Source organism: Mytilus trossulus, chromosome 7, assembly GCF_036588685.1.
Source record: "Mytilus trossulus isolate FHL-02 chromosome 7, PNRI_Mtr1.1.1.hap1, whole genome shotgun sequence".
NCBI classification, from domain to species: domain Eukaryota; kingdom Metazoa; phylum Mollusca; class Bivalvia; order Mytilida; family Mytilidae; genus Mytilus; species Mytilus trossulus.
In genome coordinates, this window is record NC_086379.1 from 59,860,680 (window position 1) to 59,876,024 (window position 15,345).

General features: G+C 34.6%; 2 protein-coding genes across 5 annotated transcripts in view; one reads left to right on the forward strand and one right to left on the reverse strand.

The window, feature by feature from the left end:
* Positions 1 to 4,761, reverse strand: part of LOC134725447 (bone morphogenetic protein 2-B-like) — a 37,375-nt gene extending 32,614 nt beyond the window's left edge. The window contains exon 1 of the mRNA XM_063589266.1: positions 4,697 to 4,761. The gene's annotated coding sequence lies outside the window, so the exon portion shown is untranslated. The remainder of the gene's footprint in view (positions 1 to 4,696) is intronic.
* LOC134725449 (methylthioribulose-1-phosphate dehydratase-like) lies at positions 1,064 to 14,638 on the forward strand. 4 transcript variants are annotated; one of them, XM_063589269.1, is made up of 8 exons: positions 1,064 to 1,200; positions 5,465 to 5,559; positions 10,540 to 10,588; positions 11,099 to 11,219; positions 11,712 to 11,834; positions 13,050 to 13,123; positions 13,605 to 13,711; positions 14,519 to 14,638. In XM_063589269.1, the coding sequence occupies exons 2-8, from the start codon at positions 5,522 to 5,524 to the stop codon at positions 14,598 to 14,600; spliced, it is 594 nt and encodes a 197-aa protein (XP_063445339.1). In that variant the 5' UTR covers positions 1,064 to 1,200; positions 5,465 to 5,521; the 3' UTR covers positions 14,601 to 14,638. The 4 variants fall into 4 exon arrangements, with proteins under 4 accessions (XP_063445339.1, XP_063445337.1, XP_063445340.1 ...); XM_063589267.1 differs by lacking the exon at positions 1,064 to 1,200 and adding an exon at positions 4,491 to 4,607; XM_063589268.1 differs by lacking the exon at positions 1,064 to 1,200 and adding an exon at positions 4,520 to 4,607 and having other exon boundaries at positions 5,454 to 5,559.
* The last annotated feature ends 707 nt before the right edge of the window (positions 14,639 to 15,345 follow it).

The following is a 15,345-nucleotide window of genomic DNA, read 5'->3' on the forward strand; positions in this document are numbered from 1 at the left end:
AACTAATTAATCCAGGTTCAAATTAAGTACATTTTGTAGATACTAATTTAGGTCGAAATCGATAGATGAAGTGAAAAAAAAAGATATCATATAGGGGAGGATATTTTCCACGTAAAAACAGGTTTAACAAATGTTTGCAATCGTTTTTGAACGCAAAAATATTTTAGCACCCTTCCATAGCTTAACTCCGAATTAAGTTCTTCATATTGTTATGGTGTCCTTCAGAATTTGTCTTACCATTTGTTTTTACTCCATTAAATGTTAGGTTTAAAACAAATAAATATCGTCCATGAAATATTTGCCATTCTGTCAAAACGAAACATCCCATTTAAACTAGATGTGGCTGCGTATTTATACATCCCAAGCAGTCAATTGATGCCCCTTTAGCATGGTCTTTACTGTCGAGCGCGATGAAAGGCGGGGAATCAGAACTGTAACTGGAAAGTATATAGTTAAGGACATTTATGGACCCCTCAGCCAATTGTAGCAAGGTTTTTAACGTGACTATAATAGACAAGCATTTTCCATACGAATGGCATCGGATTTTCTGTCGAAATGGGAAAAGTCTAGGGATTACGATATTCATATACCCCAGTCAACCTTTTGCAGTTTCCATGGAGAGGAAGTACATGTTTACAGATATGAATGGGTCGGTAAAGAGATATATATGAAGATGTGGTGTGAGTGTCAATGAGACAACTTTACATCCAAATAACAATTTATTAAAGTAAACCATTATAGGTCAAGGTACGTCCTTCAACACGGAGCCTTAGCTCACACCGAACAGCGAGCTATAAAGAGCCCCAAAAATTTCTAGTGTTAAACCATTCAAACGGGAAAACCAACAGTCTAATCTATATAAAAACGAGAAAGAGTAAAGCATGTTAAACATCTTTTTCTAGCAGACTTTCATTGGTTTCTTCTTTTTTGTCAAGTTACTTTATTTACAAGGAGAAATTATTTTTTTCATTTTCACTAAATCATATTTCCGGCGAGCATAGATAAAAGCACTTAAATTTCTTGTCACTTGTTCGATTATTATTGATAAGTCGATATATAGTATAAACGAAGATCATTATGACTGTAAACATGCACACATTGCATGGTCTAAAAAAATGGTTGACTTTTCAAACATGAACGAAGAGGTGGTTACTGCGTAAACGGACTTCGTGCACGGGATAGACAGCCTCCCGATGAAAGGTATATATATCTTTATCTACCAAAGTCATAACAACTATAGGCATACTACATGTAAACTACACAAAGTATACATAGATAACAGGTAAAACAAAAAGATTTCACGACGAAAGTGAATTAATCTTGAACATGATTGTTTTCACGGTCCATATCATACTACGAGGGTTCTCACGGTACTGAAACGATTAATAAGATTTGATTGTCATAGTTGCCTATGTTATATTTATATACAATAGTTGCTCCTTATCATCAATAAGAAGCATAATCATCAATTTCTATATCTAGACGAGAACTTGCATGCTGAAAATTTAAAACCAAGAACATGCTTTTTTCAAGAGGAGTTGACTATAGCTATGACTATGTACGGTTTCCTTGAGGATTTGCTGGTATTAACGTGCCCTTTCCTTGAGGATTTGCTGGTATTAACGTGCCCTTTCCTTGAGGAGATGATGGTATATAAACTATATCTGCCACAGCATTATAAGGATATGAAGCTATCAAATTGTTGCCGCATATACCATAATATACTTATATTTGCGTCTATATTAAACAAAAAGTAAGGAAAGGTGAATAACTCAATTAAGAAATCATGAAATAGGTCTTGGCTTAAAAACTTGAGAAAATCATTTAGAAATAATACACTTATTTATTCTAAACGAGTCGACACGTACGGAAGGTCATTTAGGACCTCCCAAAATTATAAGTGAATTATTTCAGTGTTTGTAAACTAAATCTGTTTTATATTTTTTGGCGATTATCCCATCCATTCCTCTTTTCAAGAATTTATCAATTACGTATTAAAAAAAAATCATATAATTTAAAAAAAAAAATGTTTTCAAATATGACAAGACATTTAAATGAGGCGCATTATTTACACCTTCGTGTATCATAAACTTGGACATTCTATGTGTATTGTAGATCCCTATCATAAAATATTTTCCTTAAACGAAAAGAACCATTACATTTTTTAAATACTTTTTGCAATTCTTAGATGAAATTTACTCTGAGGGGGACGTTTTAAAACTGGTCAACAAAATTGGTACCGTTAACGTCGTTTTTACTTCCATTGATTCGATACCTCTGCTGGTTGAATGTTGTTCCCGAGAGCCCTCCAAGCCCAATAGCCAGTATCTCGATATTGGCATGAAAAAAAAACCCTCAGATATTTTTTGATTTAGGGGCTAACATTTGAGTTTTAGAGGGGCTAGAGCAGAGAATGTAATCTCTTTGACCTGCCGTTTTATTTCTCTCTCTATTCGGTCCTACCCTTTTTATTGATTTATCCTGATTTGTTTTACATATATTGTCATCCTACATTTTTTTTTAAAACTAAAAATTCCTTGTTTTTCTTCAAATGTCGTCTTTCAAATTTATACATTTCGAAATTATTCTAGATGCCGTAACTAGGCATTTTATTTAAGTGAGGCAAAATAATTGAGCCGAGCGAAGCGAGGCGAATTTTTTTTTTGGAGGGTATGAAATGAATGGTGCAAAATCCTGCATTCTAAGCATTTTTAGAGAGTTTGATAATGTTTTGAATATGGACACTTTTTATATAATTTTTTCATATTTTAAGACTTTTACTAACACCAAATTTGTAAAGACTTTATTTAAATTTATATGTAAGATAATCATCCAAATATCACTGATTTGATTCTGCTGCCAGAACATAGAACAAACATCGATTCAGTAGAGTTTGCCAAATTTTTCTATTGCCGGTTCAGTCAAATCGTTTCAGAATCATATTTTGGTCTGCTGATATCCTTATCGCGATGAACATGGAGCATGGCAAGACCGCATTATCTCTCACCACTCATGCATGCTCTTTTCCAAGTTTTCAGTCGTTTCAGGGCAGTCTTTGTTTCTTAAGGTAGCACATTATCATCAACACAATGATCAATGTCTTCTTCCAATTCCTTCTCCGTCAGAAATTCGGTAGTAACAGTTTTGTTTGCAAAGGGGAATTAAGCTTTCCTGTAAGCACCGTCATACAGTCGCAGTTACATAATATTAAACTCGATTTTATGCTGACAAAGAGTAGACAAACCAGGGGTAGAATGAGATAAGATACAGGTATATGATTCTATCTATAGAGTAAGTATATCTGATATGGGTACAGGGGAAAATGGAATGGAGTTTTTGACGTTTACATGTAGGTCCGTAATTTCAAATTATTTCTGGAAATAGTTCGTGGTATTTTAGTTCCAGAATCTTTAAATTTAGAGGTTAGGGGTTGGGGTGTCCGATTCCGAAACCCCAAATATAAAGAAACGAAATTCCATAGTCCCGAATAAGTAAAGACAAAATCCTGTGTTAAAGGTTCTACCATTTCTCAATAATATCAACTTGCAATATGGGATATTCTTCCAATTTTTAGGTTAAAGACAAGGCCGTCCTAAAAACTAATCCATGCATGTTTCATATTATTTATATTTTATTTATCTGTAAAGAGAAAGATTAAAGTTCGTGACTGTGAAATGAATACGCAGACAGGACTGCCCCTTGCGATGCCCAGTACTTGATTTGTCAAAAGTTGGTGAAACGGAGAAATGAATACCCAGACAGGACTGTCCCCTTCCGAAGACCATTGCTTGATTTGTCAGTCTACTTATCATATTTGGATTGTACTAATGAAGTTATATGCAATTATCAGACTCTGTTCCCAATAAAACTAGTTTACTAGAATTATTCCTTATTCACCTTCAGTGTCGCTTTTCCTTTTTCTGCAAGAGCCTGTTTTTAACTACACGTTAATATAATCGAGAAAGATCACCCGTTGAGATGCTGAGTTATATCCAAAGAATAGTTTAAAAGGAATGATGACAAGTTATAGAATCAAGGTTGAGACAGAACAACAAATGACTATTATATTTATATATTTGTATAAAAAAAAAATCAGTGTCGAAATTTTAGTGAGGCAATTGCCTCACTTGCCTCAAGGGTAGTTACGACCTTGTTATCTCCCTCATGCATAGCTCGGACTCCTTACCAGAATAATGGTTTACCTTTGGTCCATTAGGAGTTTCAAACATTTTGCATATAATATATCTGGACCATCAATAATGAGACTAATTGTCGAATACGCATCTGGACTTAGCAGTAAAATTTGTGTATAGAAGACGGGAACTTAACTGAGAAGAACAAAAAATAGTAAACAGAGTTATGATAACGCTTTTCCGAATATAGATGAGTAAAAATATAATGTAATAATTTCAATATCCACCAGTGAGTTGTATATATATTTAAATTTTGCGCCATATTCTACTTAATTTTATTTCCGTTTACTATAACGTCCTAGATATTAACCCCTTTATAATAATAACAAAGGTGTTGGTCAGTTTGAAAGTTTGATCAACAACATGAGTGCTCCTTCAAATGCCTCATATGGTTCTTCTACACCGACACAAGAGGTAAGTGTCGGAACTAACAAATCAATATATATATAGAATACAGATCTGAACTGAATATTATTTGTTGAACGTGTTCACGTAATACGTACAGTATATGTTTTTCGCTCACCTGGTATTCCACAGGGTCAATATATATAGGCTATCAGTATTGACATTACTGGGTAACTAGAGTTTAAAAAATATCAGGTGATCTCACTCGTCGTCATGGCTTAAAATAGATCGTGGATAGAGAATGGCAATCTGATTAAAATTCGGATCAACATTTATTCGAGTGCTCGAAATCAGAACTATATGTTTTAGATTGAAAGAATGCAAATAATAATCAGTAGCGCATTCATGATGAGGCGAACGCCCACCTCTAGATTACAGAAAAACATTGGAAAATCTCTTGTTTCAGCATCTTCGCTAGCCAATGTTGTTTCCTACGATTTATATGAATTTTGCATGTTTGTTAGGACATGTAGGACATGTTTAGTCTCGCCGCTCCGCGGGGAAGTGTCTTTTAAGTTTTCTGGGAAAATCGCTCCTTTTGTAAATCTCGTATCCACCACCATCAGATCGTCTTAACAATGATTATATTAGAGTTTCACAAAATCTGACATGGCTAAACACGGGCGGCAGATGATGTGCAGAAATTCAAGTTACTGTTACATGATATTTTTAGCAAGACTTTCCAACAATTCCTAAGTATTAAACATTGTCTTTTTGAATCAGATTTGGGATTTTTTGTTAAAAAGACATATATGTCTTGGTAATATCTCGTCGTCTGTCTAAAAATAATGTGCTGCCGATGTCATTCGTTTTCGTGTTATTCAATCTCATTAAAAAGTAACGTTATAATGACAGTTTAATTTTAGGTAAACCCTCGAAATGTTATCCCAGAAGCAGGCCGACATTTTCATTCTCTTGGTTGGATGACTGGATCTGGAGGAGCCATAGGTGTTAGACGAGGGTATATAGGAATGTTTAATTATTTTTAAATCACAGCACATGCATTGGGATAGGCAATCATACCACATCTTCTTTTTTTACATGTATTAAAATATTACAGAAACCATTCATAAAATAAGACATTTTCCAGTATAATGAAACGAGCTAATGTACTGACTGTATTTGAACTATTTTGTCGTTGACCTTCTTTTTACTAGATTAACCTGTGGGCTAGGGAAAAAACAACAAACCAGCAACCAAAGTTTAGAACTTTTATGAACAAACTTTATCTATCGACAAAAATTTAAGTTCCGCATTGTTCTGTTCAGAACCCTTTTCAATTTTATTTTAAAATAGTTCCGGTCTAGTTCATATTTGATGAGATAGACGGTTTACCGTTAACTTTTAATGTTGTCGACAGGATTGATAAAAAAAATTGGTTAATAGTACCAAAATCAATAATCATTTGCATTGTCGAAATGCGCATCTGGTGGAGGAAAATTGGTACTATTAATGTTATTGCATTTGTTATTTTTAAAACCGTCATCAAACTTGCAGATATTACAACATAAATAGTCATTGTATTTTCCGACGGTTCAGCGCGCAGTTTCTAGAGGGTGACTTGTATTCATGGGTTCTACATGTGTAACAGGATATGCTTACCCTTCCAGAGATCACCCAGTTTTAATGGTGTTCGAGTTTCTAAAACTTACGTTGTCTATGCAGTTTATAGTCTTTTCTTTGTCGTTTCCTGTAAATTTTTTTTACATGGTATTGTCGATGTTTTTTTCTTCTTCTAATTCAAATGTTTGATTGCCCTCAGTTTGGTAACTTCTGTCTGTTTTTTTCCAAAGTTTCCTAGTTAAACATACAAATTCAATTACATATAGTTACATGCATATTTTTTGTTTAACTGTTCATGACTGATGGTTTACGAATTTGGTGATGTCGTATGGTTAGAGTCGATTATTTTAATTCGCTATTGAGTGTTGCCGTATCTCTTGATGTAACTTATTAACTATCTTTCAGGAGTAATACGACGGGTGTCATATGAATAGCAGGATCCGCTTATCTAATCCGGACCACATGAGATTATCCCAATTTTTGAAGGGGTTTGTGTTGCCCAGTCTTTAGTTTTCTATGTTATCTTTCGTGTATTGTTGTTTGTCTTTCGTCGTGTTTTCTGTTTGGTCATGGCATAGTCAGTTTGTCTTTCGTCGTGTTTTATGTTTGGCCATTGTATAGTCAGTTTGTCTTTCGTCGTGTTTTATGTTTGGCCATGGTATAGTCAGTTTGTCTTTCTTCGTGTTTTATGTTTGGCCATGATACAGTCAGTTTGTCTTTCGTCGTGTTTTATGGTTTGGTCATGGCATAGTCAGTTTGTCTTTCGTCGTGTTTTATGTTTGGCCATGGTATAGTCAGTTTGTCTTTCGTCGTGTTTTATGTTTGGCCATGGTATAGTCAGTTTGTCTTTCGTCGTGTTTTATGTTTGGCCATGGTATAGTCAGTTTGTCTTTCTTCGTGTTTTATGTTTGGCCATGGTACAGTCAGTTTGTCTTTCGTCGTGTTTTATGGTTTGGCCATGGCATAGTCAGTTTGTCTTTCGTCGTGTTTTATGTTTGGCCATGGTATAGTCAGTTTGTCTTTCGTCGTGTTTTATGTTTGGCCATGGTATAGTCAGTTTGTCTTTCTTTGTGTTTTATGTTTATCCATGGTATAGTCAGTTTGTCTTTCGTCGTGTTTTATGTTTGGCCATGGTATAGTCAGTTTGTATTTCTTCGTGTTTTATGTTTGGCCATGGTACAGTCAGTTTGTCTTTCGTCGTGTTTTATGGTTTGGCCATGGCATAGTCAGTTTGTCTTTCGTCGTGTTTTATGCTTGGCCATGGTATAGTCAGTTTGTCTTTCTTCGTGTTTTATGTTTGTCCATGGTATAGTCAGTTTATCTTTCTTCGTGTTTTATGTTTGTCCATGGTATAGTCAGTTTGTCTTTCGTCGTGTTTTATGTTTGGCCATGGTATAGTCAGTTTGTCTTTCGTCGTGTTTTATGTTTGGCCATGGTATAGTCAGTTTGTCTTTCTTCGTGTTTTATGTTTGGAAATGGTACAGTCAGTTTGTCTTTCGTCGTGTTTTATGGTTTGGCCATGCAGATGCAGTTTGTCTTTCGTCGTGTTTTATGTTTGGCCATTGTATAGTCAGTTTGTCTTTCGTCGTGTTTTATGTTTGGCCATGGTATAGTCAGTTTGTCTTTCTTCGTGTTTTATGTTTGGCCATGATACAGTCAGTTTGTCTTTCGTCGTGTTTTATGGTTTGGTCATGGCATAGTCAGTTTGTCTTTCGTCGTGTTTTATGTTTGGCCATGGTATAGTCAGTTTGTCTTTCGTCGTGTTTTATGTTTGGCCATGGTATAGTCAGTTTGTCTTTCGTCGTGTTTTATGTTTGGCCATGGTATAGTCAGTTTGTTTTTCTTCGTGTTTTATGTTTGGCCATGGTACAGTCAGTTTGTCTTTCGTCGTGTTTTATGGTTTGGCCATGGCATAGTCAGTTTGTCTTTCGTCGTGTTTTATGTTTGGCCATGGTATAGTCAGTTTGTCTTTCGTCGTGTTTTATGTTTGGCCATGGTATAGTCAGTTTGTCTTTCTTCGTGTTTTATGTTTATCCATGGTATAGTCAGTTTGTCTTTCGTCGTGTTTTATGTTTGGCCATGGTATAGTCAGTTTGTCTTTCTTCGTGTTTTATGTTTGGCCATGGTACAGTCAGTTTGTCTTTCGTCGTGTTTTATGGTTTGGCCATGGCATAGTCAGTTTGTCTTTCGTCGTGTTTTATGCTTGGCCATGGTATAGTCAGTTTGTCTTTCTTCGTGTTTTATGTTTGTCCATGGTATAGTCAGTTTATCTTTCTTCGTGTTTTATGTTTGTCCATGGTATAGTCAGTTTGTCTTTCGTCGTGTTTTATGTTTGGCCATGGTATAGTCAGTTTGTCTTTCGTCGTGTTTTATGTTTGGCCATGGTATAGTCAGTTTGTCTTTCTTCGTGTTTTATGTTTGGAAATGGTACAGTCAGTTTGTCTTTCGTCGTGTTTTATGGTTTGGCCATGCAGATGCAGTTTGTCTTTCGTCGTGTTTTATGTTTGGCCATGGTATAGTCAGTTTGTCTTTCGTCGTGTTTTATGTTTGACCATGGTATAGTCAGTTTGTCTTTCTTCGTGTTTTATGTTTGTCCATGGTATAGTCAGTTTGTCTTTCGTCGTGTTTTATGTTTGGCCATGGTACATTCAGTTTGTCTTTCGTCGTGTTTTATGGTTTGGCCATAGCATAGTCAGTTTGTCTTTCGTCGTGTTTTATGTTTGACCATGGTATAGTCAGTTTGTCTTTCTTCGTGTTTTATGTTTGTCCATGGTATAGTCAGTTTGTCTTTCGTCGTGTTTTATGTTTGGCCATGGTACATTCAGTTTGTCTTTCGTCGTGTTTTATGGTTTGGCCATGGCATAGTCAGTTTGTCTTTCGTCGTGTTTTATGTTTGGCCATGGTATAGTCAGTTTGTCTTTCTTCGTGTTTTATGTTTAGCCATGGTATAGTCAGTTTGTCTTTCGTCGTGTTTTATGTTTGGCCATGGTATAGTCAGTTTATCTTTCGTCGTGTTTTATGTTTGGCCATGGTATAGTCAGTTTGTCTTTCGTCGTGTTTAAAGTTTGGCCATGGTATAGTCAGTTTGTTTTTCGTCTTGTTTTATGGTTTGGCCATGGTATAGTCAGTTTGTCATTTCGTCGTGTTTTATGTTTGGCCATGGTATAGTCAGTTTGTCTTTCGTCGTGTTTTATGTTTGTCCATGGTATAGTCAGTTTGTCTTTCTTCGTGTTTTATGTTTGGCCATGGTATAGTCAGTTTGTCTTTCTTCGTGTTTTATGTTTGGCCATGGTATAGTCAGTTTATCTTTCGTCGTGTTTTATGTTTGGCCATGGTATAGTCAGTTTGTCTTTTCGTCCTGTTTTATGTTTGGCCATGGTATAGTCAGTTTGTCTTTCTTCGTGTTTTATGTTTGGCCATGGTATAGTCAGTTTGTCTTTCGTCGTGTTTTATGTTTGTCCATGGTATAGTCAGTTTGTCTTTCTTCGTGTTTTATGTTTGGCCATGGTATAGTCAGTTTGTCTTTCTTCGTGTTTTATGTTTGGCCATGGTATAGTCAGTTTATCTTTCGTCGTGTTTTATGTTTGGCCATGGTATAGTCAGTTTGTCTTTTCGTCCTGTTTTATGTTTGGCCATGGTATAGTCAGTTTGTCTTTCTTCGTGTTTTATGTTTGGCCATGGTATAGTCAGTTTGTCTTTCGTCGTGTTTTACGTTTGGCCATGGTATAGTCAGTTTGTCTTTCTTCGTGTTTTATGTTTGGCCATGGTATAGTCAGTTTGACTTTCTTCGTGTTTGTGTTTGTCCATGGTATAGTCAGTTTGTCCTTCGTGGTGTTTTATGTTTGTCCATGGTATAGTCAGTTTGTCTTTCGTCGTGTTTTATGTTTGTCCATGGTATAGTCAGTTTGTCTTTCGTCGTGTTTTATGTTTGGCCATAGTACAGTCAGTTTGTCTTTTCGTCGTGTTTTACGTTTGGCCATGGTACAGTCAGTTTGTCTTTTCGTCGTGTTTTATGTTTGGTCATGGTATAGTCATTTTGCCTTCGACTAATACGTTTGAAGATCCTTTTTATACCGTTACCTTTCGCCTCTTTTTTTTTAGGAAAGGCAGTAAAATGTTTCGAATATCCCTTTTGTATTTTTCTTTTAAAGTAAAGACATTAAAATGTGTTCGCTTTCGTAAGTAAGAAATTTAAAGATGTATTTGAATAAAGAAGCTAGTGCAATTTCAATGTATGAGGAATGGAGATTAAACACATTTCTGCGCATGCCTCTTAAACATTGGCCTGATAAATTCTGCACTATTTGCACCTCGCTGTAAATCAGCTTTCTGTAACTAATTGCTGATGATGCAATACTTGTATTTATTTTCTTTCCAGGGAGGAAATATACATTACCCCGTCTGGTGTTCAAAAAGAATTGATGGAAGTAAGATATTTAAACAGTATAAACTACTAGTAGTTAATTATAAACATGTTTAAAGTTCTACGGGTTAACATATTTTACTTCATTACCTATAAATATGACAATATTGTTGCATACAGCATCTTAAAAATGGTCTGGCTTTATAACTGACTATAACAGCTTTTTAAATTTTTTTTTAGATTTAAGCGTTCCTGGTGAGGTCAATTCTGAAAGTCTTTTCGGATGCACCAGATTGTTATTTTATTTTGTAATGCAGATTTTCTTGTTCCAATGTTTTAGTCACAACAGAAAAGTAGATACTTTTTTAAAGTTAGATTCATGCCACGCTGATTCAACCAAGCTTAGAAAATTCTAACAATACATAAATATACACTAATATAATTTGTTTTATCATATAGTTAACTTAAGAATAAGTACAGCTTGACTTTCACAGTTGTTTGTTCTTTGGGATATTTCTTTGATTCTTCATCAATATCAACAAAGAACTATTTACGTAACTTAATATATTTTTAGCCAGAAGACCTCTTTGTTCAAACAATAGATGGAAAGTCTATTGCGACTCCACCAGCCTTCAAGAAGCTAACTCAAAGCTCGTGTACACCACTCATTATTAATTCATTTTTAAAACGAAAAGGCAAGTAATATTAAAAACTATCGTAATAGTACCAAAGAGAAGGACACAATGACTAAGGGATGAGTTATTTTCAATGGTCTTCTTTACTTAGCTCTTCAACAGCGTTCAATTGGTAATCTAGAGCCTTCTGATTTTCTATAGCAAAATCAGCTTAATTGATTTATTTAAAAAAATAATGACAACTAAGATGTGTCAACCGACGAGAACTTAAATTGATTTGTAACGAAACCACAACATGAAATATATCCTTTTGCGACTTCAAACTGTTGGTCAATAAAGTTTCTGAACATGCTACGTACGGTGACCTATAGTTGTTAATGTCTGTGTCATTTTGGTCTTTTGTGGATAGTTGTCTCATCAGCAATCATACCATATCTTTTTTTTATATTTGCTCAATTTTTTGTTTGTTTGTTGCATTTTAAGAAATAGTTTGGTTATTTGGCAGATCAATATTGTGTATTCTTCACACGTGATTCTTCATACTTTTGACAGGTGCAGGAGCAGTTGTCCATGCTCACAATCCAAACGCAGTATTAATATCTTTACTATATCCTGGGAAAGAATTTAGAATAACTCACCAACAAATGATAAAATGTACATATAACTGGAAGCTAGGTAATTTATATTGCATAAAGTGCTATTAAGATAGTATTTTTAGCAAGTTATTGACAATTTATATATTGAGAATGGAAATTGGGAATGTTTCAAAGAGACAACAACCCGACCATAGATAAAAGTACAACAGAAGGTCACGAACAGGTCTTCAATGTAGCGAGAAATTCCCGCACCCGGAGGCGTACTTCAGCTGGCCCCTAAACAAATATATACTAGTTCAGTGATAATGAACACCATACTAATTTCCAGATTGTACACAAAAAACTAAAATTAAAATAATATAAGACTAACAAAGGCCAGAGGCTCCTGATTTGGGACAGGCGAAAAAATGCGGCGGGGTTAAACATGTTTATGAGATCTCAACCCTTCCCATATACCTCTAGCCTATGTAGAAAAGTAAACGCATAACAGTACGCACATTTACTTTTAAAATTTATAAACCTTTTTTACAAATATAGTTTTCGATGTGGGCTTTATTTGTCTGGAAGTAAAAACTTTGAAAAGGGATGCACGCGTTTGGCTGTCTAGGATGTGTTATATAAAAAGTTGGTCTTTGGCAATTCATATAGTAGTTTTAATATAACAGATGTATAAATACACAGCCGCGGCAGGACGGAATTACGATGTGGGGAGCCTGTCATGCTGTATGTGAAAAATAGTTTGCAACACCTTTTGGACATCATACTGTCCATTGTAAGGAATATTTTCTTCTTGACATTAGGGTGTATTTCGTATCGATATCCAGGATCGACTAACTAAAAAAATAAAAGACCGTTATTACAAATAAAGTGAACCCCTATGTAATTCATGTTTTACTTGTTTTCAGGGCTATTTTACATTTAATTTTGAAAAGATAGATACGTTAAATGTGTTATACTGTAATATTTATAATTTTTTATTCGTATTCAAGTATTCAAAACAAAGTATTTGCTATAATATATAGTTCTGGATATTCCGTTGCATTATCGAGTCGTTTGAGAAAATAGAAGTAAGAAAGTTTGTCCACGTCTAGGGAAATGTAATATAATTTTCTCATAATAATGTTATAAAATAATGATAATAAGTTGACAACAAAATATTTTTTTTTGTGGCAGGCCATAGGCATACTTATTTTCTCTGTACATTAGCTGATTTTTGTTTACATAGTAACTCAACAGCGTTTGACAATATTGTTTGCACACATGTATACTTACTCTTTAAAGTATTTATTTTCAGGGAAAAATAATAAATATTTTGATGAATTAGTTGTACCGATTGTTGAAGGTCAACCCGAGGAAATTGATCTTGCAGTGAGTATTAATTTTACAATGTTATCACTCACGAATATTTTATGTTTAGTGTCAAGAATTGATATGGTCAATCTAAATTCCAGAAGCCTAATAGTTTTTATTCTGTTCGTTCATAATTTGTGTGTCTTTTTGGCGCTACATGTATTACATGTCTTAAAAAAATAGGAAAATTTACCAGTTACAATCATTGGTTAAGATTTTTCCAAAAATTTCCAATTCCTCAAATGTTTGATTGGAAGCTCAGTTATATTATTTTGGAAGGCATGTCATACGACCAAAATAAAAAAAAATGTTAACCAGATTGATATCAGTGTCGTCAGCAGCTATGCAAACCGATCAATGCGAAATTGAGAAACACTATATAGGGTCAAATATTTGATATTGATCTGTTGAAAATAGTAGGTTGTGTTACATATGTATTTATAGCTATAATCTTTGTAAGCGCACCTCTTTTAAATAACTCTTAAATGTATCATTTCAGCCATATGTTGCTAAAGCATTAGAGGACTATCCAGACACATCATGTGTTATCATCCGTAGACATGGAATGTATGTTGTAGGTCCTACATGGGAGAAAACTAAATTGATGTAAGCTCTTTATTTGAATAATATAAAATTGAGAATGGAAATGGGGAATGTGTCAAAGAGACAACAACCCGACCATAGAGCAGTCAACAGCCGAAGGCCACCATGCAATGAGTCTTCAATACAGAGAAAAACTCCCGAACCATGACGAGGAGTCCTTCAGCTGCCCCCTAAACAAATATGTATACTAATTCAGTTTTAATGGACGTCATACTTTACTCCAAATTATACACTAGAAACTAAAATTAAAATTATACAAGACTAACAAATGCCAGAGGCTCCTGACTTGGGACTGGCGCAAAAATGCGGCGGGATTAAACATGTTTTTTGTGGTCCCAACCCTCCCCCTATACCTCAGATTTTGACTGATAACAAAAATGTCTACCCAACTGGGATAATTAGTGAATGCGATATTCGGAAGATCCACTGGTCTGGATTTTTTTATTCCAACGATAGTCAGCTGAATTCTCTCCCCCTGCATATTTCTCCTGAAAAATAGTCTTACAGCTTTGAATAGCTGTATTTTGCAAATTTTATTGGAGAATATAACAAGACTTTCATTAATCGTAATTCACTTAAAAAAATATACTTTATACGTTTAAGCCTCATTAGTTAATATTCAGTTCAGATATTTGATGTAAAATGTCATTCCTGTTACTTTTTTACTGCAACACCAGTATATGTTGATTTAAAAAAAATCAAAATGTTTGAGAACTAGACGACTTTTGAGAAACCGGTACGTTAAACTAGCTTTTGGGAAATGAACTATAATAATTTTTTTTGTATAACTGTATGTTTTTATCTTTGCAGGTTAGAAAGTTTTGATTACTTGTTTCATATAGCAATGCAGATGAAGCTCTATGGACTTGATCCTACTCAGCCGCCTACATAGTCCAATAAAAGCTGAAATAAAAAATACTCTGACTAAATTTCCATGACTTATAATTATTATTAGTTACATTCTTTTATGACCATCATTACTTGTTCTATAACATCGGAATGTTCATTGACAATTCCAAAATTGAAAAAAATTGAAAAAATCATAAACTGATCACAGTTGTCTGTTTGGATTATGTCAATCCCTCTGTCTGCGACCTTTTAATCAAACCAGCTGCAAAGCCAAATCAAATATTACAATGTTAAAGAGCATAGAGCATAACAGACCGAAAATTTGTGCCTAATATGGATGAGGCAATCTATCGTATAAATAAAACAAGGAAGTAATTTTCGGACGTGCAGGCTTTATATGGTCAGGTGCCCCGAAAGGGTAATCATATGAACCGACCAACCACATACAACCAAATTCCCAAAAAACATTAATGGTACAAACAACAACGAATAATTATACTTGGTCAAGATATCCGGACAGCAGTTTTACTAAAGTATAAAAATAATATTTGGAATGACTGCCAATTAGTTAACTCAGACCAAATGACGTAGAAGGTAATAACTGTAGGTCACCTTGCGGCCTACGTTAATGAGCAAGCCCATACCGCATATTAAGCTTTAAAAAAGTCCCCGAAATGAAAAAAAGGTAAAATCATTCAAACGAGTAAACTATTTATGTATAGAGCATTTATAAAAATGATATTCAGCAACAAATAATGTCACTAAATTACGGGATACTGGTTTCGTAC